Raw genomic sequence first — 26,433 nt, forward strand, 5'->3', positions numbered from 1 at the left:
TTTGAGGTTATCTGGTGCATGCTTGAAAGTGTAGGCTTTTCATTGATTTGAACTTTTTCTGTAACTATACATCAATGTTAAAGTATTTGAATGTGATACTTTGTTGTGACTGTTGTGTTACCAGACCACAGCTTATTATTAGTTTATTATGGCAAGTGTGTACCCAAATGTCAAGTTTTTTTTTTATCAAAGGGCAACAGCAAATGAAGATAATTCTAATGTGACAAGACAGACCTCCAGATAAGGCTTTTTAGTAAACTGGGCACTTTTGTGGGCTAAATTTCAGAATTTCAAAGGGAGACATAATGGCAAATAGTTTACAAAACGACACTCGTCACAACAACCATTGATTTTCACAAAGAACATGTAAATACTATTCAAATTGGGAAATACAATAATAAACAGGAAGTTATCACTTAACATAGGTGGAGAGTCAAAGACAAGCAAGAGTCAAAGTCTTCAAAAACAAAAGGCACTGATAAAATAACATTTAACATACCCATCAAAGTTATAGTAACTGAGATATAAGACAATGTAGGCCTAGTTTCTTAGCGTTTAATGTTGAATTAATACACTTTGAAAGAAACATAATATATAATTTAAAGTCATTATTGAAGCCTGTAAAATTTGGGCAAGACATTTTTTTTTATTTATTTTTTGGTCAGTAGATTCAAACACTGGAATATTAGCTAGAGATAACCAAGTCCTTCCATCAACCAAACCCAGAGCTGCATCACAAAAGTGTGAAAAAAGTCCATAACAACATTTTGTTATGAAAATCAGCAACATGGTATGTTCTTGTAATAAAGTAATTTTTCTTTAACTTTAGGAAGAATAATGGAGATAAAAAAAATATGGAGAAGTGAAGTTAGCCTACTGCTTTATCAAACCTGTAAGGTCCACCCCAACCTTTACACATCATGTAAACTTTACCGCTAGATGGGCCTAGGTGTCAGGGTCTGAGACCATAGACATAATATTTGATAATATCCATAATATAGAGTAGACGCCGCATCGACCGCTACTGCCTTTTAAATAATTTAAATAATCATACCAAACTGATTTTCACTCTATGTCATGGTCTTCACTACAGCGGTCTTTGGTCTTCCCTACCAGAACTCTGTCTATATTTGGTAGAGTCCCGTGACTTTTGTCTCTTCAGAGAGGGATCTTTGGTCTCTTCTATGGTCTTCACCCCCCTCTGTCTATATTTGGTAGAGTCCAGTGACGTTTGTCTCAAACACGGAAGAAGAGGTGAGCTCGTTGCATTCATGCTTATACCCATATGTCAATGCTTATACCTGATAGTGAATTAACTGGACCGCAACTCAAACTAGAATATGTTTTGGTACTTGATCCCTGAACAGAAAAACAGGCTAGGATAGGTACCACCTAGCTAGGGAAGACTACAAAGCAGCTGTGGTTTATTGAAAGTTTTATGTGCGCGAGACAGCGTTTGTTATCACGAGCGTCCCCGTTGCCAGGTGGCTGTTTGAAACTTGTTTTCTGTTTCTTCTGACTGGGTGGTCACAACCTCGGCTATGGGTGCCCTGCTAGTCTTTCTACGTTAACACACAACTAACTCATGACGAGACAAACAGAAGAATGGCTTTCGCAAATCTGTTCACGAGACTGTCTGCTGTCGAAGAAGGTGTGAAGAGCCCCGCCGGTCAACCCGCCTTTACGCTCCGGTAACGTTATTTAACGATAGTTAGCCGTTAGCCTTGATGTGATCGAGGGAGCAGTTCGTTTTAATGGCCTTCATCTGCAATACAAACTCCCTTTGTTTTACAGGAACGAGACTGAGACTGGTAGAAGAGGCAATGCCAGGAAGAGGAAAGCCCACGATGAGCTGACTGGCTCTTATAAAAAGGTAAGATGAACTTGAACTAGCTATGTTATTAGCTAGCTACGTCGTGAAGTTTGCATAACATATGGTCTCGCTAGCTGAAGCTCATCTTCTCCACCTTTTCCTCGGTGTTTACTTTGATTACATTTGGAAACCTTGAGTGGCCAGGCATTTCATTTAAATTCGTATACTCGGCAGATTCTTAGCAAAATACTAAACACCATAAACACCAGAATCAGAAGAACTGATCTTTGGTTTTGTTGTGGTAACAATAGTGATGTCAGTTATATTTGGTTTGTTCAGAGCTATGGAAATTTAAAAGAAGGGTAGCTCATTCTGTCAGGCAGTAAATATCCATCAGGATGGCCTACTCCATCTGCAAATGTAAGTGAAAGAAGGGTAGCTCCATAGATATAGAAATATATTCTATATCTGTGGGTAGCTCATTCTGTCAGGTAGGAACTATCCAGTGTTTCCTCTATGTTATTACCCCCCCCCGCAAATTCTGCCCCCAGTCTTCTTTTAGAGTCATGTCGGAAATAGCGGTCACTGGCAAAGGGAGGGTTTTCGACCTGCCCCCACTGTTAAAAAAATCTAAAGGAAACTGATTATCAGAATGGCTCTAATCGTGGTTAAATCATCCATCTTTGCTCACTACATCTTAGCCTGTCTTACCCTCAGGTGTGCATAAACTAAAGGTTGTGAACTTATTTTATCGGTTTTGGCCATGAAAAGTATGTAATTAGGGCTAATCGTATCGGTGGAAAACATTCATATCGTGTATCCCTCTTAGTAACACCTCCCAGTATAACACAAGGCAATGCAATTCAACAGCCCCACAAACTATAGCCTTCAAAGGTTTAATAAGTTGCTCTTTTATTGCATGAATGTTATATTAGACAGCATTGGTTTTATTTGTCTACTTGTATCTCAGTGGAAATCAAAATTCAATTGTATAGGGTTTGTGCTGTTTGTCTAGCGCAGGATGTATTTGTATTGTGGACTTGCCAGACTTGAAAAGATTGGGATAAATCTTTCAATATTAACAGACTTGTCCTTGACATTGATTTATATGCATTTTCTTTTCACAGAAGCAAAGTTACCAAGCCCAGACAACCAGAAGGTATAATGCTGCATCCTTTAAAGACGATGACTCCAAGGCCAGACACTACCATATGCATAACACTGATAACGGACATTCAAGTGTTGGCTTCATCAAAGAAGTGATGTATAACCACAGTTACAATAACATGTGTCACAAAGGTCAGAATTACAAAATTAAAAATAACCATAACGTAAACAAGCAACAGCAGAAGAAGAATCCAGATGGGCAGAAAAATCTGTACCAACAGAAGGATAGATGGAGACCTGCCAATAGAGGTGGAAACCATCAGACTAGACCTGCTTGGAGAAAACATGGAGGAGACAGTAAAAATAAAAATGACAAGCAGGTAAGCAAGACACTTGGCTGTGTCTGTCAGGATAGAAATGATCCATCATCAGTCGGTAGTAGAGCCCGACCGATATATCGGCGGGCGATATTAGGGATTTTTCAAACTATCGGTATCGGCATTTATAATGGCCAATTAAAAAAAAAAAAAAATAAATAAATAAATAAATATATATATATATATATATATATATATATATATATATATATACTCACCTAAAGGATTATTAGGAACACCTGTTACATTTCTCGTTAATGCAATTATCTAATCAACCAATCACATGGCAGCTGTGTCTTCCAGGTCTAGACAATCTCCTGAACTCCAAACTGAATGTCAGAATGGGAACGAAAGGTGATCTAAGCAGCTTTGAGTGTGGCATGGTTGTTGGTGCCAGACGGGCTGGTCTGAGTATTTCACAATCCGCTCAGTTAGAAAGAATGGTCTGGAAAAAGGAAAAACATCCAGTATGCGGCAGTCCTGTGGGCAAAAATGCCTTGTTGATGCTACAGGTCAGAGGAGAATGGGCCGAGTGATTCAAGCTGATAGAAGATCAACTTTTTTGGTCAGCTTAGTCTTCTGAATAGGTCGCGCAGATCTCAAGGAGTTCAGCGGCCGGTGCTGCCTGTGTAGCTGCCTCGCCGCCCGGCCTTCCTTCACAGACCCCGGCCTGCTGTGAGGTAGATGGAGCGCAGTCACGGCTGGCAGCCCACAGCACTCCATAACCGCGCAAAGTCACTGTTTTTTCGGTTAATGGACTACCAAACGCTGCTGCCCTGACAGAGCTCCAGGGCCTGCAACTCCCCTCTTCCTGCTAAATGGCCGGTGTGTGTGTGTGAGAGCGCGGACCTCAGGTCAGTTGTGTAGCCTATGTAAATGTTGGGGCGTGACAAACATAGAGACTAGAGCCAAATGAGGAGGAGCCGCCGAGTTGACGTCAACTAGGCAGCTTGTTGAGATTCGTTTTCAGAGGCAGTTTCAAATAGTGAGATTTGCAGAGGAAAGAGGTGTCAATGGGATTTATAGTTTCTATGTATGTCCTAGTTACCCACTAAACTGTCATTATTCAACTATGACAAGGTAAAATCGGTTTTGCATTCTATCACCATCAAAATGTAAATAAAAATGGACCAAACCCCCTTCAACCATGTTCTGAGTGTTGGCGTTGCATAGTTTGTCCACCAGAGGGAGCTCTACAACCTCCCTGTTGGCAACACTCTTTGATTTTTGTTGTTATTGTCTAACTTTAAGTTTCATATCTTAAGTTTGTATTTTTATGCATTTTATTTATCAGAACTTTAATATATTTTGATGTTCTGATGTTTATTTTTAAACTGCATTATCATATTATTTTTGTGAGGACTCATAAATAGCTACAAATAACTAATGTTAGGGAAATCTGTTTATGTTTTGTTACGCATTTCTGGATTTTTTTTAAAATCGATATCGGCCGACATATCGGAATATCGGATTTTTAAATCATAAGATATTTGTATCGGTATCTGTCTTAAAAATCCTTTATCAGTCGGGCTCTAGTCTGTAACCTGTTTCAGTTTGAAAGAAAGGACATTTGCATTATGGCCACCTGCTTTTTGTGGTAGAATAGGCATTCCGATTCATTCGGTCATTTTGCATTTTGCAGTCATTTTGAATTTCTAAGGGAAATAGGGACAGAAATTGGAGTGATGGTCTTCAGTTTAAATCTGGCCTGTAGAGCGTGATTTATGCTTCTGCGTAAAATCTGTCGTGGCTACGTGCGTACCTACACCGGACCCTACGCCATATCCTGACGTGCACCTCTCGAAAAATGTAACCACACGTCGCGGCGACGCACGTTGCTTGGCCGTGGCTTGGTAGCGTTGCATTTCCCCCGACTCATGTCCTGGTTCTCCTTCTCCATAAACAACATGAGATCAAGGAGAGGGTTAACTTCTCCTGCTCCAGATCTCCCACCGTGGTCAGAAAGAACAGGGGAGACACTTTGGTTCTCTCACTAGGACAGTGTGTAAGCTCTAACCTGTTACCATGGGAGCCCAAATAGAAACGGACACGCCACACAGCTGACACGCTCACGCGACACATCCAGTGTGTAACTGGCCTTAAAGGTCCCATGACATGGTGCTCTTTGGTTGCTTTTATATAGACCTCAGTGGTCCCCTAATACTGTATCTGAAGTCTCTTTTATATAGACCTTAGTGGTCCCCTAATACTGTATCTGAAGTCTCTTTTATATAGACCTTAGTGGTCCCCTAATACTGTATCTGTTAGTGGTCCCCTAATACTGAACCTGAAGTCTCTTTTATATAGGCCTTATGGGTCCCCTAATACTGTATCTGAAGTGGAAGGGTGGGGGTGGCAAGGTGGAGGGTGGGGGTGTGGCCTTGACCAACTGCCACTTTGCTCGTTTGAAAGCCATGATGTCTCTCTCTCATGGGTGGGCCAAATTCTCTGGTCGGGCAAAGCAGAGAAAGGGGAGGTAACCTTTCTCCTTATGACCTCATAAGGAGAAGATTCCAGATCGGCCCATCTGAGCTTTCATTTTCTCAAAGGCAGAGCAGGATACCCAGGGCTCGGTTTACACCTATCACCATTTCTAGCCACCGGGGGACCATAGGCAGGCTGGGGGAACATAGGCAGGCATATTAATGTTAAAAAACCTCATAAAGTGACATTTTCATGCCATGGGACCTTTAAGCTTTGTTGCACTCTCTCCCCACATTTCCTGTCTGCCTCTCAACTGTATACTGTCAAAACGATGGCAAAAATTATGATGATAAACAGGCATGGGGCTAAAATACTTTTGATACTTAAAGACACCGTTTTGACATTAAGCGAGGTAGCAACAAATGGCCTTATGATTCAAAAGCCTCTAGGCAGACAAAGTCCCATTAACCTAAAAACACAACAGAGATAAGTGGCCCAATACTAGTTTGAAAATAACACCCTCAAACTATTTGAAGTGAGCAAATCTTTTTGTCTCCTCAAGTCTGTTTAATTTCATTTTGCATCAGAAACTTAACTGTAAAGTAGAATTATGTTTATTGTTGTGCAGTGAAAGCTACAGGCATATCTCAATGATAACTAGATATTTAAAGGTCTAGCCATGTTCTCCCATCTAGCGGTGACATTGTATATGACAACCAACTGAATATTACTTTGTAGCCCTTCCTCCTACGGGGTCCGAACCCGAAGTTAGCTCTCTCCATCGTTTCCACGCAGCTGTCCTAGCCACTCCAATATTAACTTTGGTCTTGTTGCTTTGCCTGTCACATTGTCGTTTTAATTCTCTTTTTCGCTTCCCTGGCGAGTAATCTCCCCCTGGCATTCGTCACGGTGCCAATAGGTGTAAGAGGGTGAAATGTGGAGGTATGTCCCTCTTTGGCTAATGTATTTTAAAGATGGAGGCGCAACATGGCGGCCGTCATTCGAGCGACTCGCTCATATGTATTCTGAATGATTCTGAATGGCAGATTCTACACTTACGAGACTACTTTGATTAGTTGGTGGAAATAATTACACATGAATGAGCACATATTTGTGAAAGAACAAAGGGGTTTTTGCTAAGAATCAACTCAAAACATTACACAATGTAGGTTTAAGGGAAATATAAATGAACAAAAGATGTGTGTACTGAGGGCAGTCCACCATAGCAACATCAGATGTGAGGACACCCTTACTTTACACAAATCCACCAAATGTAAGTAATTAAGTAACTGCCCCTAAAAAAAAAAAAGCTCAGAATGACACTACAGTTCCGGGAGCAAACAAATGGGGGGGGTGATGACGCAGTGGATATGACACATGCCTTTGGTGTGGGAGATCTGGGATTGATTCCCACTTTTAAGTTGCTTTGGTTGTCCAAAGTGTCAGCTAAATGACATGTAATGTAAAGTGCTTCCTTGAAAATGTATTAATCATATTAATCAAAATGTGAATCTTATTGTTTTACTCCTTTATCCTCTTAGGACGTCCAAGTGAAACGTCCAAGGTTCATGACACAGGAGTTCAAGGAGCAGCATGCTGTGTTGGTAGATGGGCGGTTAGTTTGTCGACATTTCCTTTATGGAAGGTGCATCAAGGCAGGTTACGTTTACTATGTATATAAATGTATAATATTTGTAAAAAGTGATACTATACCAAAATTGATATGTCAAAGTGACTTGTAGGATAGAAAAAAAAAACCATCTGATTATTCTGGCCTGTTATTGAGTGTTATAACTCCCACTTTAATGTCCTAGCGTTGTGTTCTTCCCTTTACTGCACACAGGCTGACGACTGCCAACTGGAGCATATTCAGGGTTACAACGATATCATCAAAGAAGTGTGCAAATTCTACATCCAGGGCCACTGCACAAAACGGGAGAGCTGCCCATACATGCACCATATCCTTTGGTTGAACAGCAATCATTTCTCTGTCATAAACTCATTGCAGTGATTGGTATTGTACTGCAATTTGTCAGTAACTGGAGGCTGTAGAACATCTAATATTTCCTTTACTAAAGCTGCACAGTCCTTTCCTTGCAAGTTCTTCCACAGAAATGGAAAATGTTCTCAAGGAGCAGATTGCAAGTTTTCCCATGAGCCACTAAATGACGTCACTAACCCACTGTTGAATGAGGTGTGTATGTAAAAGTCGGCTCATGAAAATGTTAAAAGGTTTTGTATACATTGCTGTGTGCTGAAGAAATGTACATCTTCTTCTTACTGCAGACATTAAAACGGGATAATGAGCTCTATGAACAACAACAACAACAACAACAACAACTTGCACAAAAAGCTGAACAGGAGTCAACGGCACAGCCAGACAACACAAATGAGTCAGAAATTATAGAAGCAAATGGGGCCCCTGACACACTCCTCCAACCAATCAGGTATGCATGTGACTTAAACTCATCACTGTGATTTTGTTAATCTATCAGTGTAATGATATGCGTCAGTGTTGTAGTCAAGTCATCACCATGTGTGTCAAGACCAAACAACTGAAACATACAGTAGACACACAACTAGCTAATATGTATAGCTAATATTAGCTAAATCACTTTGGGTGAGGGGTAAAGAGATTTCTGGAGAGTTTTGGTACAGAGGCAGATTGATAACTTTAGCTAGCTTACCTTTCTTTATGCTTCCTTACTTAGTGCATATAACATTTTAGGTTGTCCCAGCTGTGTCTGTTAGCGTTACATTGCAGAATTTACACACTGCTGTGTGTTTTCTTTTAGATTTTGTTTTTGCAAATAAACTCTTTTTAAAAGTAAAATGCATAATAAATAAAAAGTTATTGCTGACATCTCCAGGCCAGAGCTTCTTCTCTTGTGATATACATTCACTTTGGGAGTGTGTGTTAAGGGGGGGGTTAACAGAAGACCTTTTTAAAAAGCGGTCTTAAGACCAAGACCGGTCTTGAGTACTACAACACTGATAGTAGTCATTAACATTCAGCTACTAGCGTGCTGATGCTGCTTTTATTTTTCAGGCCTAACTTCTACAACAGCACAAATGCTGAGAAGGAAACCTTGTTCTGTCAGACTGAAGAACTGGCTGACATTATGGAGGAAGCTGTCCCACCACATCCAACAGATGCCGCTCAACCTCACGACGTCCCCACGTCAAGTAACCTCAGTCACGAGGAGCCGGTTTGTTATTCAGTTGCAGCAGTGCTTGGACCTCAACTATCCAAACCTTTTCCTACTTTCTTTACAACTCGAGGACGTCCAGAATCTTCTTCTGATTGCACTTCAGGCTCTGCAAACCAAAGTGATGTTCCTTACTCTGTAGATGCTGTTCTCAGGTCCTGTAAATCAGTGGGAAGTTCTACATTTGGCCGCACACCTACCACTCCTACTGCACAAACTGTATCCTATACCCCACACGCTGACTTTGAAGAGAGCACTGATCCTCTGCTAAGCTCAGAAACCCCAAATGAGAGGGGCTTGTATTCGCTAAATACCAGAAATGAAGTGAAAAATTCCCAGGAGAAAATATTCAAGAGCCTGTCATCCCATGACGTGCACACTGGCCTGTTTTCAAAGACCTGCCCTAGTCCTACTCTGGCCTCTAGGGATTACATGAAACAAGGTGGCAATATGCCAGAATCCCTGAAACTGGCCCAAAGAGCTGCTCATAAAGTCAAGTCGGAGTTGCTGCATTCTCCTGTTAACGTGGCAGAGAAGGCTGCGTCCTCCGAACACAAAGGAGATATGAAAGGAAGCATGCACCAGCCTACGGATATTACATGCTCTCTAAATTGTAAAAGTGAACGTGTTCTTCCTATTGGACGCACTAATTGCAAAAGTTTTTTTTTAAGCCCCCCTAGTCAGACATCTACTTCAAAACACCCTACGCAGTTGAGGCCACATCTCTCTGTTCTGACATCTGACTCCGAAGCCTCAAAGCCGTTCTGTCCCTCCTCAAGTTTCACAGAGTTTAAAGGTAGCGCTGCTGTTCCTGTTGAACCGATCACCTGTTCGACTAAGACAAGCGATTCTGCAAACTCTGCAAATTGTTATTTTGCAGCAAAACAACCCACTGAGATCCACCTGCACTCCAAAAAGACACCATCTGGCCTCAAACCTGGCACAAAGCGTCCTTCAGCCGAAATGACAGCAGAGCGCAGCAGCAAAATGGCCTATTGTGGTGATTTGGCAGTTGGATGTAAAAAGACCCTGAAAAGACCCTTTCATAGCCTTTTAGCAGGCCCCATTACTGACACACTGCAGCCTCTTGACAGTTCTGGAACCAGTTCCTCTTGTCCTCAAGGCTTAATTCAATCTTCCTCTCCTGCTCCTCAGTCTGCAGATTGCAGAGGTAATTGTGTTGAAAGTGCGGTTGAACCAGACAAAGCCTCTGCCATGTCCTTCCGCAGCCTTTTTACTGCTCCTCTCCCTTTCATTCGGCCTCGACCAAACTATTCAAAGACTTCCTCCTGTTCTCAACAGCCGGACCAGTCAGTTGAGAATACATCTCATTCATCAAACTCCAAACAAAGGGCTTCTAATTCAGAGATACCTCTCCCATGCCATGTTAGAAATGATGTCAAAGAAATCCCTCATGCATCAAGATCCCCCACTTTCTCTACTAATCCTAAAATAGAAAATGAAGACAGTTCAACGGAGAATATAAATCTACCGACAAAGCAGCTGGTGTATACCGTCTGTAGCCTTGTGTCCGATTCTCACAGTGAGATGTCTACCAGTCCAACTCCTGCTAACCGTCCATCTCCGACCCATACTCATCAGCCGCTGCCCGACATCTCATCCCACAAAGGTAAGGGCATACCACGCACTGCTTACAAACACTAGTGTGAAATGCTGATTTGTACTGCTGAAATATGTCGTTAATGTCTCATGTTGTAGGATCTGCAGTAGCAGCCACTTCAAATTCAGTTCTGAAAACTCTCTTTCTGTGCCTGAGCCCGTACCAACAGGATGGAGAGCGATAGGACAGTGTCCCTCCGGGTATGTACCCTATTTATTCCTGTTGAAGAAATCTGTAAATAATAGCCATGAACAAAATGTGGCCATCCTGGTGGAATAAACAATAATCTCTATTATTGTTTTTCTTGCAGTTCAGAAAGAGAAAAGAACAAAAGCAGCACAGGGTTTGTTTTTGTGAAGCAATAGCGGAAGAGTAATAAAAAGGAATAGAATATCTTTGTCATTGTAACAGATACAACAAAATTAAGTGCAGTCCTTGTCAAGTGCCAAACATCTATGAGGTAATATATGCCTAAATAAATACATTAATAAAGAATGCTATTACTGCATACGTATTAATGCTAAAAACCCATAGGAGACACACCCATACAGGCATCCACATTTAAAAATTGCACATAGCCCTATTGTACTGAGCCCCAGAGGTGACATGGACGAAGAAAAAAAAAACAAACATGTACTGCGGGCAAACACTAAACTCGAGATCTCGACTTTGAAACTCGAGACTGGCAGCTCCAGATGGCAGCGGGAGGCGGAGAGTTCCGTGGCTGGCGGCAGCGTCTTTTCCCCCGGGCAGGAACACGGCTTCGCCTAGCTGCTGCGCCGGTGCCCCGGTCATATTTCGTCGTCCACAGTCTGAGTCCTGCCAGACTCCCTTTTAAGAAACCTGTGATTTAAACTTCAGCAGGCTGTGACAGGCCGCTCCGCTCAATCCTGGTACTGGTTCTCCCGGGCTTCCTTTGCCCCCCAGCGGGCCCAGCAGTACGCAGTGTTTCCTCTATGTTGATTGGCAAGTGGCGACAGATCTGCCCCCACTGCTAAAAAAAATCCTAGAGGAAACACTGCAGTATGGCCTGGGCCTCCAGCTGCGTGGTGTCGGTTTTGGCTCCCAGGAAGCAGGCAGTGAGCTCCAGATCCTGCAGCCGCAGACGGACTCTGCAGCCCCGCTATAGCTCCTCTCCGTCTGCCGGCCACCGACAAAGGCAATGGAACTTCCCGCCGAAATCGACGTATAGGTCGTCCTGGACTACGTGGAAGATCCTCCCGATCACCACTGTGTCTTTGACCGGTCCCATCTGGATCAGCGGGGACCGGCGCAGCAGCGAGGCGAAGCTGTGTTCCTGCCTGGGGGAAGAGACGCTGTCGCCAGGCACGGAACTCTCCTCCTCCCGCTGCCGCCGGAGCTTAGATTGATCACTGTGAAACGGGGCTGAAACTCGAGATCTCGAGTTTAGTGTTTGCCCCAGTACATGTTTTATTTATTTATTTTTTTCCCTCCGGGGCTCCGTACTATTGACGTAGATCAGTGGTGGGAACTATACTTTAGTAGCATTATTCAATGCACTTATGGCTGTTGGATAAAGGCTGTTTTGTAGTCTTTGTTCTCGTTTTCATGGAACTGTATCTCCTGCAGGATTTCCAGCAGAAAATGTGTTAGTTAAGGTGGTAGGGTCGAGTGGGGGGGCTTGTTTGTGCGATAGACTACAGACTCTGTACTACATTTAACAATTGAGGGAGTAGGGCTGGGCATTGTTCAAAATCTTTCAATCCGGTGCCAATTTCGATACCTCAGTTTTGATGCTGATTCCTTAACGATACTTTTTTCGATACCATATGTTTTTAAAATCTATTTCAACATCAACCGAAATACATTAAACACAAAACCTTTCTTTTCCACCTTAATTGTGAATCAAAACTGTTATCAAAATTAAATTCTGGTAACACTGCTCACTCAGAGTAACCTTAATAAAACTGGTTGTGCAAATAAACAAATTACATTGTGTACAGGCTAATACTGAACTAACTAAAATGCAAAGGAATGTAAACAACAAAGACTTTTTAGTGCAAACTGCATAATAACACAAACTTGAACAATAAACTTGGTGCCCTGTTGTCACCATTGAACTAATGGAGAACTAACTTAAATGCAAAGGAATGTAATTGAATTGCCTTGTTGCTGAAAGGTGCTGTAGAAATAAAGTTGCCTTGGTTTATAACCTCAGTCGGTCATCAGGGCATAGAAACCACTGTTATGCCTGCTTGTCTCAGAAGAAGTGTAACGTCAACAAAACTGCCGACGTGTGTGTTGTTGTTGTTTTTTGTTGTTGTTGTTGTTGTTTTTTTGACGACGTAGTTAAGGCTGCCTTAACTGCAAAGTGCTGCAGGAAACCCTGCCCTGCCTGACAGCAGTAGTTTGAACAGTGTGTGACCGGGGTGTGATGAGTCCTGTAGGATGGTTTTGGCCTTTTTGAGGCAGCGGGAGCTGTGAAGTTCTTCCAGAGAGGGGAGAGGGCAGCAATTAATTTTCTGTGCTGCTTTTGTGACCCCCTGGAGCTTTTTCCTCTGTGCCACAGTGCAGCTTGAAAACCACACACAGAAACAGTATGATGGTTGAGCAGCCATAGAAGGACACCAGCAGTTTTTGGGGGATGTTGTTCCTCCTGAGAACTCTCAGGAAGTAGAGTCTCTGCTGGGCCTTCTTCAGTAGCTCAGTGATGTGTGCGCGTCAGGTCAGGTCCTCCATGATGTTGACTCCCAGGAAGTGGAAGTCAGAGACCCTGTCTACACAGGTCTCGCCTATGAGCAGCGGCTGGATGTCCATCTTCTTCCTCCTGAAGTCCACGATTAGCTCCTTTTTGTCTTTGATGTGTTGAGGAGCAAGTTGCATGGTTCGTACGGGTGCTTGAAATCCTTGAAAATGCTTGAATTTTGATATTGTGTTTTCAAGGTTTGAAAAGTGCTTGAATTTTGGATAAAATGCTTGAAAATCCTTGGAATTGTAACTGTATTTCTTTCACAACAAATACCTAACTTACTGAATAGTTTGTTTATTAAATGGAGAAATAAAATGTTGGAGAGCCTAAAATTAAACCTGCTCGGTGTGTGACTGCGATCTGCCACCACGCCAAGACACGCCCTAGGAAGCAGCTCGATTGGTTGGTGTAAGGCATTTCACCTCGAGTGGTTAAGGTTAGGATAGCCGATTGGTCTCGGTCACACTACCTTGCGTAAGCATCATGGACACCTGGCCAATAAATGGTATTGAAGGGCGGGTCTTGGCGTGGCCATAGTGGGATTCGGAATATCGCTGCTGGCAGGTTGTCGTTTCAATGAACGTTGGCTGGAAGATGAAAAATACAAATTATGAATTAAACGGGAACAAACTCTACGAGTTGCCTCTTGTAAAGTCTGCAAAAAAGACATGCAGCTTTTCACAGTGGGCGAGTCTGCGCTCTCGAGTCGCATGAAGTATGTTTCAAGTAAGCCAGCTGAAGTAGCCTACTGTACACGTTAAGGTGCTGGCACACCAAGGAGATTATCGGCCGTTGGACAGTCTGGCGAGGTCGGTGACTCGAGTCTGTTCGGTGTGTCCCGTGCTGTCGTCAGTCTGGGGGGCTGTCGGCGTTCATTTTGGCCCACCTGATGTGTTCAGTCGGCGGCAGGGCAGTCGGGACTCACCTGGAAATGGCGAGCAGAATGAGGTGACTCAAAATCCGACAAATCTTTTAAACTGACCTTTGTCGATCTGAAATGAAGACCGATTCAGCAACTGCACGGCCTATTTCTCACTTCAAATGTTTTCAGAAACACGTTTCGGTGAACTATTTTAGTACAATATGAGATCGTATTCTGAAGCCGCCATGACAGTCTGGCTTTGAATTTCCGGAGAAAACAAACCCATGTGACACGTTCGTCCAATCAGCTGCCAGTTTTCATTTTTTGGGCAACAATACAGATTAGCGCGGCCTGCTGTTATGGAGGCGTATTATCTTGTCTCTTAGGTGTGTTCTGTGGCACTTTTTGGACCAACACAGGGAGACTGATCATTTCGACTGGCTTTTCTGTCAACGGTCGGCCGTCTGGTTGGTGTGTAAGCAGCTTTAGCGCCAGTTAGCGCCGATTTGTTGACCCTAGTAACTTCTAGCTAGGAATTCGCAGGCTAAGTGACTGAGAGTACTCTGTGTGATAATGTAATGTTAGTATTCCATGTCCGTTATGGCACGTTCATTTGTGGAATATGCAGTGAACATAGCCAAAGTTACATCACCGTAACTGTAACGTTAACTACCCGCAAATTAAAACCTGCAAACGTTAGCCTGGTGCATATTAACAATCGTTGATTGCTGAACATAAATCATGTCATACAAGTAGCCTACTGTAAGGTTGAGGATGGCCTTATGCAATATTTACACTGCTCTATTCCAGTAGATGAATGTATAATATGTCTTGGCAATGAAATACATTTTTTTTTTTTTTTCCTTCAATTAATATAGGCTATTTATGAGGCAGGTGCCTGTGCACTGTCAGTCTTCTGGGTTAAAATGGAATTACAGGTTGTTGTTGCACTGTCTCAGATTTTGTTCAAACCTTGTCTATATCAATGTGTGAATATGTCCCAAAACCAAGGCCTGTAAAATATTTCTGTTCAAACCCTGTCAAATCCTATATTTTTAGCCCTTGAAATTACTAAAGTTTTACAGCCTGAAAATCACATTATCTGGGAAGCAATATTTGGACATTAATTCATAGGCAGCCCAAACTTTGTAGGGTGGAAGACAAACTTTTACAAAACCATTACAAGTTTGTACAGCATGCCCTAGATTTGGGAAAAAAAGTGTGAAAGGACATTAAGGGTAGCATAAACTTAGAGCAAAATCTAAGAGGGTGCACCACCTGTTGTCCTGGATTTTGACCTAGAATAACGCAGCTGCATGTCATTAGGCTCAGACCCCCCCACTTAGTGCTCCTCTCCATAGCTGTCTCACTGTATGTTATGTTAGGAACCATGAAGAGGTTAAACATTTTAAAGGTGATAATTCAGGGTTAGTGAAGTGAACCTGTCGATTGATTTTTTTTTTTTGGGGGTAATTGTTTTTACATTGACTCAGGCAGGTTGGCAAGCAAAGTCTACTTAGACAGTGATACATTTTGAAAAATAAAACTTGTGTTTTGCTTAAATATCTGATCCTTCTGCTATTACGAAACACAATTGTGGCTGTTTATAGTATTATGTCTTTTAATGTGACAAAAACACTAAATAATAATTTGTATTGGTATATATTTTACGGTGGTGTAAGGTGCTGGAAACAGCTTTAAAATGGACCTTGAAAGTGCTTGAAAAGTGCTTTAATTTGACCTTGGAAAAGGTGTACGAACCCTGAAGTTGTTAACTCTGCACCACACCACCAATCGCTCCACCTCGTCTCTGTAGTTGGACTCATCCCCCTGTGATGAGTCCCACTACCATGGTGTCATCAGCAAATTTGACGAAGGTGTTGTTGTGGTGAGCAGGGGTGCAGTCGTGGGTGTAGAGGGTATAGAGCAGGGGACTCAGCACGCAGCCCTGCGGGGGAGCCAGTGCTGAGGCTGAGGGCCGTGGATGCATGGGGGCCCACTCTTACCCTCTGAGTGCGGTCTGTCAGAAAGTCCTTTATCCAGAGGCAGGTGGAGTGTGGTATTTCAATGTCGGACAGTTTTGACACCAGTCTGCGGGGGATGATGGTGTTAAGTTAAGTCTCGAGTTAAGTCTATGAAGAGCAGCCGGGCTTAGCTCCTCTGCTGCTCCAGGTGGGACAGTGCAGCCTGGAGGGCTGTGGCCACGGCATCTTCAGTAGATCTATGAGCCCTGTAGGCAAACTGGTGTGGATCAAAGGTGGGAGGATAGAATGACATGATGTGGCTACGGACTAGTTTCTCAAAGCACTTCGTCACCACAGGGGTGAGTGCTACTGGCCGATAGTCGTTGGTGATGTTAGTTTTTTTTGGGCAGGGGGACTTTGGTGGAGGACTTCAGGCACAATGGGACAGTGAGCTGGGAGAGTGACTGGTTGAAGATCTTAGTAAAGACCCCCCCATCAGCTGGTCCGCACAGTCCTTCAGTGCGCGTCCGCAGACGCCATCAGGGCCGGCCACCTTCCACGGGTTGACTGCCCGCAGCGTACGCCTCACCTCATGCTCCTCTACCATGAGGATGGTGTCGCTGTGGGGTGCTGGATGTGGTGTGGCTGCCTCTGGTAGCTTAACCTCGATGCGGGCAAAGAACTGGTCCTCTACCAGTGAGGCATACCCGTCCGCAGCACTGGAGTTGATCCTGTAGTTGGTGATGTGCGAGACGTTGTCTTTGCTGTAATCAGATCAGTATATATTTATGTTTAACATGAAGTATACTACTGCTTGAGTGCAGTAAATCAATGGGAAACATCCATGTGTCCAGACAAGGCTAGCAGCAGCAGCAGCAGCGCCGTGTCAGACATGTTTCTGGTGTGCAAAGACATAAAAATCCACGCAGCCGACACGCAACAGAAACGCCACGCTCACACCACTCAGCCAGTGTGCTGGAGCCCTAACGGATTAAATAACTAATTTGTTGCTGCTATACGTGCACTTAATGGTTAATGTTTGCTGTATTGTTGTTTCTTAACGATTGTATGTGTTTGTTGCTGGCTGGATCACATTATCCCTCGGGGATAATAAAGACTACCTTGACCTTTTTTGATGCAGAGAAACGGCGAGCGTCTCGGGGGAAAAAAGTGGCTCCAAAGTAGGCCAAGTTGGCAAACAAATGAGAAGAAGCTGTGATGCTAACTTTAAGAGGATGGTGATAACTGAGCAGAGTCTTCAAACCACTGCCAAGCAGCCAAGAAATATGGTGTCACAGAATGTAATGCAGTGTTTTTTCCCTGGCTTTGTGGAAGACTCGGAGGCGCTTATTTGGCGGGGGGTTTAGGCGTCCTTCCTCAGGAAAATGTTGAGTTTTTCAATAAAATAAATGCAATTTGCCCATACATTTGGGTCTCTTTGTGGGACTTTGTCTCTTTGTGGGATTTGGCATCTTTTTGTAGTCCTGTGTGTGTGTGTCTCTTTTTGGTCATTTTTTATTTCTTTGGGGTAGTTTTGGGTCTCTGTTGGCATTTGGCATTTTTTTTGTAGTTGTTTTGGGTCCCTTTTGTGGTAGTTTTGCATTGCTTTTTCATATCATTTTGGACTGTTATCACCATATCTGTGTCTAATACTTTGGAAAAGCTAGAGCAGATAATAAATAACACTCAAAAAGGTTCAAGACAAAACTTGCTACAGACGTCCATCTACAGTCATTAGATCTTAGAAAAGGCTTTTATTGACATTAATTTGGCTTAGGTGCTGCCCAACGTGGCTCAGGTGCTGCACCTAAACCTTATAATGGCAGGGAAAACCCTGTAATGTACGGAGATGGCGAGCCCAAAAAGAAGGTCTTAAAAACGGCAACAGCCAAAGAAAAGCGCACCGCAGTCCCCAAACCGGCCCGCTTCAGTGAGATTGACTGGAGGGTGTGTGAATATGTGATTGAAAAAAAACGAAATGAGGGAATGCCCATCACTCGAGCTGCCAAGCTAAAGCCTTGGAAATCACCACAGAGTTTAAAGCCATAATGATGTGGCGCAATGGACTGTTGAAAAGGAGGGGTTGTCCTATTATTGGGTGTCGTGTGTGGCTGGCTGGAATCAAAGTTGTGTTGTATCACCTTTTTTCTGCATAGTGTGGCCTCATCATTTCGTGCCTCTTTCTCATGTTTTCCTGTTATTGCTCCTCAGACTCAAGATTCACAGTCCACTGAGAAAAAAGTTGCACAGTCAACAGAGCCCCAGCCCTCTCTTCAGACTCCACAAATCTCCTTGGATGCAACAGGTGAACAAACATTGGCACACATAACTTTCCATGCAAACCAGTGGTGCTCCTGATGCAGCATCACACGTGACCAAGAGATCAGAGGAAGGATAGTGGGTAAATGGGGACGTGGTGGCCAAACCACTTAAGGACTTTTTAAGACTTTAGACACCACTGTTTTTCCACTTCGGACATTAAAGTTGGATTCAGTTTATGTTAAATCACACTAATAATCTTGATTATTCTTGCGAGTCATGTGAAAATCATGTTATGACGGCGCACACATTTAAACCTTGTTCTATATTTAAAATCTGCAGGCTTCTTTGTATTTTTATTTTTTGTGAGCAGATTTTACTACTTCTGCTGCTAAACATATTTTAAACACTGACCTGTGTCCTAGAAAATTCTACAGCCGTGCTGCATAAATAAACTTCATGCAAAAATTGCCTTCTGAATTATTTTCTAATTGTTGTACCGCAAATTCTTGTACTCCTTTTTGTTTTAAATGTGCAATAATATTAGTTTATTAAGGATTTTTCAGACATTTCATCTTTTGATTGACAGAAATACAAATATGAACTGTAGGCCAGGATGTCTGCTGGTTTATTGAGCAGAGAGAGACTTACAACTTAAAATGTTTTCCTTTCGATGCCATCTATTGTAGAGAAGTTATGTCTTGGACAACAACAAATGAGTACATTTCATCAACGCCACAAGCTGTAGATGTACAGTATATATGGAGGTTTGTGATATACACTGGATTAGACATGATTTGAAAGATTTGTTGACCTGTTTGGCCTGAACATATGAGACAAGAGTGAGGAGGCTGCAAGGTGCCTGCAGAGGGTTATAGCATGAGCATTAGAATTGATCTTATTTAAGAAGTCAGTGTAGTGTAATTGCACAATTTCCCATATCAGTACTGGGGAAGAGCAATATAATTATTTTTGCTTCATTTTTTTATACAATTATGGTTTTTATTCTAAGTAATTTCAGTTCTTGTCCTTCCAACTCATTCTTCCAAGTTCAGCAATATGGGTCAATTTCTTAATGTTGCTGTTTGAAAAGGAACCTGTAAAAAAACACTTGGAAAAAAAACAGCAAGTCAGAAAAAAACATGTTCATGCACACAGAACAAAGAAAATCCACATTGGTAAATGGCAAGCTGCTTCTTTTTTTGTTTAGATTTATCCAGACAACAGTATTAAACGGAGTTTAGAACTAAATAGTCATCGCAACAATTCATAACCTTGTAGTGTGCATAGCTCTGTACATATTAACAGAAAAACACAGATGCAACTACTGGCTGTACTGCTATAGACTGGCCACAGTCTTCTGCTGTAGTCACTGTACATACCTCAACAACAGCCTGTGTGGTGCTGTCCACGTTCAGGACGCCACTAGCGCTCTCACTGTCAACTTGGATGGAGTTTAGTCTGATGCTGATGGGTGATGTGTCTGTTACACATTTCGGCAAGAAAAATGAAGTCTTATGCAAATTCTTAATGAAATGTTTAAAAAAGCACAAATATTCAAATGGTAAGATTAACTTGTTTATTGCGGTTCATAAAATGACGAAGTTTTACCTCAACTAGGGATGGGCATTCGATTACATTTTCTTAGTCGATCGTCGGGAGAATTAACGATAGACTATGGATTAATCATTAATATTTTTATATTAAAATTCATTATTTATTAAACTTTTTATAAATAAAAAATGCAATGAAAATACAAAAATACAGCGTGTTTTTTCTCGATGAGATCTTCATTACAAGAACAACTACTTGTGGCAGTTAAACTGGAGGATATAGATATAGATTATAGATCTATGCGCTGCGGTGCTCTGAAGCAGCAGAACCTGCAGCTGTGAGGTATGCACAGGTATTTCATCATTCTATTAAATGTTTTCAGTTCAGTTTGTTTTTTTATTTGTTGGTAAATCATTCCAAAAATGGGTCCCTATCACTGAAAAACTTGACTGGCCGAAAGTGGATTTGCGCCCCTCTGCTATGCTGTTGCCACCCACTGCTCCCCTAGTGGCCACTCTGCTTGTATTTGTTTTTGTCACAAAAGGACAGAGTACGGCTGGAGCTAAATTATTTGCGCATTTGAAAGTCAGTTTAAGAAAAGAAAACTTAATAAAGCTATCAAAATTTAAAAGCTTGTATTTCTGTACTATCAAACAGTGGTGCCACATTGTTGGTTTCCGATCCATTATTTTCAGTGGAGTAGAGAGGTGCAGCTGAATTTTGTGTCGTTTTATTACACATATATACAGGGTGCGAACTACGGGGGAGCTCGGCTCCCCTTAATAAGACATGGGCTCCCCTGAAAACGTGATTTGTGAAATTTTGGGGGGTCTCTAAAAATATTGACAATGTGTCATTTTGACGTGCAATTTCAGTTTTGTGTAAAGTGATCATCGGGGATTATTATTTGTAAAATTGCAAACATTTTCATTCATGCATGACGGCGATTTAAACCTAATTCACTTCAATAAAGATAACTATACATGCTATTCTTGTTATGAGCAGCAAGGCGCGGCGGCGCTGCGGTGCCCTGTTAGCACACCTCCCCCCGGGGTGACAACGCAAGAAGAAGCTGAAGAAATAATGTCCTCTCTGGCTGAAGATGATCCTAACCTCTCTTGCTCCTCTCTCCCGTTAAATTAGAACAGCCAGCAGTGTAGCTGTTATCTATCTTTGTAAGTCATGGTAAGTTTCAAGCGCACGAACCCCCCCCCCCTGTGGAAAAAAAGTGGGCTCCCCCGAAGGCCACAGTATAGTTCGAACACTGCATATATACACCCAACACCCCTGATGTGTGTGGTTAGGTGTAATAAGTATGTCTAATGGTCCTTGAACTGGACACTATCCTGTCAATGAAAATCACCAACAGTACTTGTATCAAGTGACAACCCTGGTGGAACCCAACACCTACTGAAAACATGTTCGAATTTGTGTTGAGCATACACACAAGGCTCTCGCTGTAGTTATATAGGGACTGAATGGCTCATAACAGTGTTACACGGATGTTAGCCTTCTCAAGGTCCACAAAACACATGTAGACTAGACAATGGGAGCACACCAAATGGGAACCACCACACCAATCTGCCAATGCCCCTGACTTCCACTTGAAATGTCCCACATTTATTAGGTTCAGGGGTTCCTTAAGTGCAATAACCCCAGTCAGGCTCAGCAGTCCCCCCCCTGCTGAATGCCGCCTGAGCCAAGCCCTCAACCGTCTAATGGTTTGCCAGAACTTCCTTGAGGCCAACTGAAAGTTCTTTTCCATAGCCTCCCCAAACTGGTCTTTGCTTTCATGACCCCCGAAGCCACACCCCTTCTGGTCTCCTGATACCTGTCTGCTGCTTCATTAGACCCCTCGGCCAACCAAGCCCAAAAGACTTTCTTCCTCAGCTTGGCTGAGGTTTCTGCCATGACAGTCACTGACAACCTTCTGTCCTCTTAGCAAGTCATAGTCGCATAAAGGTTACCCTGTCTCTCAGCCCAACCCCTCTACGTGATTTTGGTTCTAGTGACATGCGTAGAGATCAGCCCAACTACATCTAGATGGTATCGCTCCACTTTCCTCTACAGTGCCGGTGGTCAGCATGCCTAGGTCCCTGCCATTGCTTTCCTCCCAGGTAACAATGCACCGGTCCCCAATACCTATCCCTGTGAGTGGTTGCCCACAGGGTGGCTGTTTGAATGCCCGTCATAATGTAACCTCTTACTCCCAAGCATCTCCATATCATTTTCATACTGTCCCTTATTGGGTCAGGTTCCTACCTGCTATGCTGTTGGTTGATTTAACCAATTTAAAGCAGGCTGTTAAGGTAACCATTGGTACATTTTCATCTGTGTTGCCCAGGCAGTCAACTTTCTCAGTGCTTATCTCCTCAGGTTGAAAAGACAGATGGGGCATGACATTAAAGACGGGCCTGGACCTGAAAGACATTGATTACATTGATTAAAAAAAGTATCATAAAGACAGAGGATGATGGTATAGTAATTTGCGAAGAAAGGCTAAAATTCCCAACTTATTGTGTTCTGGCAAAGCCATAGACCATTTTTAGTTTAGAATTAGAATGCCTTTATTGTCATTGCACATAACGAAATTCAATTGCACTTCCCCTGATGGTGACACATAGTATGACAAAGCAACATAGTAAAACATGAATTTAGTCATAATAAAAAGAGACCTAAGCAATATGAACACCGTAATAAATAAGTAAATACATTATAAGAACTGATACATAGCTAAAAGAAGACATAGTCCATAAAGTCCAGTGCAGTCCATATGGGTTATGAGTTCAGGTGTTTTATGGCACTTGGATAAAAAACTATTCAAAAGTCTGGAAGTGCGACCCTGGAAAGATCTGTAACGCCTTCCAGATGGCAGCAGAGTGACGAGGTTGGGACCTGGGTGTGAACAAGTCCTTAATTATGTTTTTTGCCCGCTGCAGATATACTGTATGTCAGTGAGTGAGGGGAGCTGTGTGTGAATTAGGTTTTGTGCTGATTTCCTGAGTCTGTCCAGCGCCTTCTTGTCAGCAGTGGTGCAGCTCCTAAACCACACCAGTATGTTGTGCGAGATGATACTTTGGACAGAACGGTTGTTAAAGGATAAAAGCAGCTTCTGAGTGACCTGAAAAAGTACAGCCGCTGCTGTGCTTTCTTCACAAGGGCTGTGGTCTTGGTTGCCCAGGTGATGTCCTGTGAGATGTATGTCCCCAGGAATTTGAAGTCCTTAACCCTCTCCGCAGTGTCCCCATTGATGTAAACCGGGGCAAGGTTAGTCCTCTTCCTGCGGAAGCCTACCACCACCTCTTTGGTCTTAGAGGTGTTGAGAGACAGGTTGTTGGTGGAGCACCAGGTGGAGAGTTTTTGGATTTCATCCCTGTAGGCGGTCTCATCATTGTTGTGAATCAGTCCTTCTACAGTGGTGTCCTCATCGTGAGTGGATAAGGTGTAGAGCAGGGGAATCAACGCACAACCCTGGGGTTGGGGCCCAGTACGGAGTGTGAGGACACAGGAAAGTTTGTTTTGTATTCACTACTTACCTACTTTCATATACAGTTTTATTTTCCGTCCCATGATTCTCTGGAATAATGACAACCGAAACAGTGCATAATTTGCACACATTTAAAGGCACTCGTGTGCATGTTTACAGTTATTTTGGTGGACGGTTGGTCATTTTTTGAAGGAAACAAAAGCTGAACTGTAGCCAATATTTAGTGCTAGTATTTAGTATTGTACGTATATTTTTTGTTCATTCAGGTTTTCTACAGGTTTAACTTATTACTGCCAGATTGCCACCCGTGATGATAATCATATCCTCATCTCAGTCATATCAACAGAGGATTGCAAGTTTTATTCTAAAGCCAGTTTTACATTAGCTAGCTAGCAGCGCTGTGGAGGAAGGTCTGGCAATGCAAGACTAATTGTTCCTTAACCTCAACATATATAGAAGACACTTTCTCTCTTTCCTGCCAGATTTTCAAAGTTGCAATGATGCCATTACGATCCAAATCCTGATCCAGTACCGTTTCTGCTCCACAAATCCTGCCTGTAGTCTCTTCCAGTTTTCAGACCCGCTGCCTGCCTCTGACCTGCCTACGTGCCTAGACTTGTTGGATTTGCTTGCCAGTTTGACTTCAAGTTGCAGAGCTGTTTTTGACCATTGCCTTAATCTAATCTACCTACATGTGTAGGGCCCACTTTCTTGTTGCAAAAAAATTGAATCTTACAGTAAAAAAAGACATACTGCATTATATTATAAACTAATATATTCATTGCTCAAGGGCACCTCAGTGGTGGTAATGAGGGAGGGACAAGCACTGCTCTTTCCCTTTCCCCACCCAGATTTTGATCCTGTCAGTCTGGGGATTGAACTGACAACCTCCCGGTCATAAGCTCACGTCTCTAACCTTTAGGCCACCACTGCCCAAGTGGAGTTCGTGTCCCAGGGTAAAACACAAGACTTTCAGTCAGGAAACGCGTGTTTGTGTTGTGGGAGTACTTCTTAAAGGGGTCCGGTGCCACAAAGCAACATGGAACGATACATGACAAACACAAGATAATACTTTGATAAAGAATTCAGCTCTCATCAGACGATATGATCAAGGTGTTTTTAATTGAAAGAGCACAAAACATCTATCAAAATGAACACAACACTGCATCAACAAGACAATCTAAAAGCAAAATGATATATATTACACACAAACATTAAAGTGTAAAGTCGGTTTACAATACTGCAAATTATTCCACAAAGGCTGATCTCAAAGATATGCAATTCCAGTCCAACAGATGGATCCTCCTGGGGTAAAAAGTAATCCTCTCCATATACCAGGTCTGTCCATTCATCAACAGTATACTGTATAACAGTATGTCTTTCTTCAGCCATTTCCTTATTAAAGATTTATTGTTAGCCACCAAAAATACTCTCAAAAAGTGATTTACCTTTCTATTTCCATTCACCATGCCTCCAAGTTCCTCCAGCTTGCTCAGGTACATTATTTTATACGTTATAGACCTTTTTCACGCCAGACATGTTGACAGTAGGAAAAGCACGGGTGTATTCAAAACCCTTAATGATGGCTGCATTCCACTTAGGAGAGGCCCTGGTATTAAACCATTAATGATGGCTGCATTCCACTTAGGAGAGGCCCTGGTATTAAACCATTAATGATGGCTGCATTCCACTTAGGAGAGACCCTGGTATTAAACCATTAAGGATGGCTGCATTCCACTTAGGAGAGACCCTGGTATTAAACCATTAATGATGGCTGCATTCCACTTAGGAGAGGTCCTGGTATTAAACCATTACTGATGGCTGCATTCCACTTAGGAGAAACCCTGGTATTAAACCATTAATGATGGCTGCATTCCACTTAGGAGAGGCCCTGGTATTGTACATGCCGACTCACTGAAATATCTTACTGGGACATCTTGATGGAATTGAGCCATCGTTAAGGTTATACATTTCAGCTGTGCTTTTCCGACAAGTCAACATGTCTGCTGTGAAAAAGGTCCATTGTTAATGTATGAGTGTTGAGCTTTCCGTTTAGCACAGTTGGATTTAAAGAAGATCTCCTGTGTACGTGTGTAGTTTCTGGCCAAACTGTACGACTAAAAAAAGTGTTCTTGTTTTTTTCCCTCTGGTCTGAAATATAAAATTGTGTTTAGTCACTAATATAATAATCTACCCATCAAGCACATGGATGTCTTAATCAAGTGTAACCATAGTAACACTGACTAAAATATACATTATGTGCCACGTGGCCACAAGTAGAGCAGAATAATAAGACTACAAAAACTAAATGATGCAAAAATATTATAAGGGCAGTGGTTCAATGATTAGGTGACAATTTGGGATTGTGCGCCCCATACTGAGGTTGCCCAGGGTTCAATTCCAACCCTTTGTTGCATGTCATCCCCTCTCTCTCTCTCTCTGTCCTAAGCTGTCCTATCATATAAAAGGCCAAAAATGCCCCCCAAAAATAACAATAATCTTAACAAATACAACCATTGGTTTCCTCCTCCATCGTTCCTTAGTAACTACTCACACTTTTGTGCTCTGTGTTGTGTTACTATCCCAACTGATGCTTACAGGATAATTAATAAACAATGCATCAAATGTACCACTCAAATGATCATAATAAAAAAAAGTTAAAAAGCAGTCAGCTATAATACAAGATCAATTCATGTCCGCTTAATAAATACCGTGCTTCTGTACAGTTACTGGATATTAAAATGCAAATAATACATGTATTAATAATACTAATGGATAAGAGTAAGAGATGCTAGTGCAGTGAAGAGGATGTGTGTTATGACAAAGCTGGCTGTAACACTACCAGGAATTAAACCATTTTTGAGGGAGAATGTTGCACCTGAGTGCCCTTTGGGATACTTTGCGAACTTACATTACATTACATGTACATTGTAACACATAACATTACATAAAAAATATCCTAAAGCAGCCTGAACATGCATGTAAATTTAATATAAAAGCACACTTACTATAAAAAGAAACACTTCACCACGTTAGCAGAGTTTGC

The 26,433-nt window shown here is 42.3% G+C and overlaps 1 protein-coding gene across 1 annotated transcript; it reads left to right on the plus strand.

Annotated features, from left to right (window-relative positions):
• The first annotated feature begins 1,181 nt into the window (after positions 1-1,181).
• On the plus strand, positions 1,182-18,817 carry LOC120555700. Its single transcript, XM_039794671.1, has 11 exons — positions 1,182-1,254; positions 1,558-1,691; positions 1,795-1,873; positions 2,941-3,300; positions 7,263-7,376; positions 7,565-7,679; positions 7,806-7,915; positions 8,008-8,168; positions 8,771-10,560; positions 10,650-10,751; positions 18,299-18,817. The coding sequence occupies exons 2-10, from the start codon at positions 1,606-1,608 to the stop codon at positions 10,733-10,735; spliced, it is 2,901 nt and encodes a 966-aa protein (XP_039650605.1). The 5' UTR covers positions 1,182-1,254; positions 1,558-1,605; the 3' UTR covers positions 10,736-10,751; positions 18,299-18,817.
• The last annotated feature ends 7,616 nt before the right edge of the window (positions 18,818-26,433 follow it).

Source organism: Perca fluviatilis, chromosome 1 (assembly GCF_010015445.1).
Source record: "Perca fluviatilis chromosome 1, GENO_Pfluv_1.0, whole genome shotgun sequence".
NCBI lineage: Eukaryota > Metazoa > Chordata > Actinopteri > Perciformes > Percidae > Perca > Perca fluviatilis.

Excerpts from the sequence above, each read along its gene's own strand:
- LOC120555700 (XM_039794671.1), top strand. The coding sequence starts at position 1,606 with ATGGCTTTCGCAAATCTGTTCACGAGACTGTCTGCTGTCGAAGAAGGT. Across the intron at positions 7,377-7,564 it reads TTTATGGAAGGTGCATCAAG|GCTGACGACTGCCAACTGGA; the intron begins GCAGGTTACGTT and ends TACTGCACACAG. Across the intron at positions 7,680-7,805 it reads GAGCTGCCCATACATGCACC|AGTCCTTTCCTTGCAAGTTC; the intron begins ATATCCTTTGGT and ends CTAAAGCTGCAC.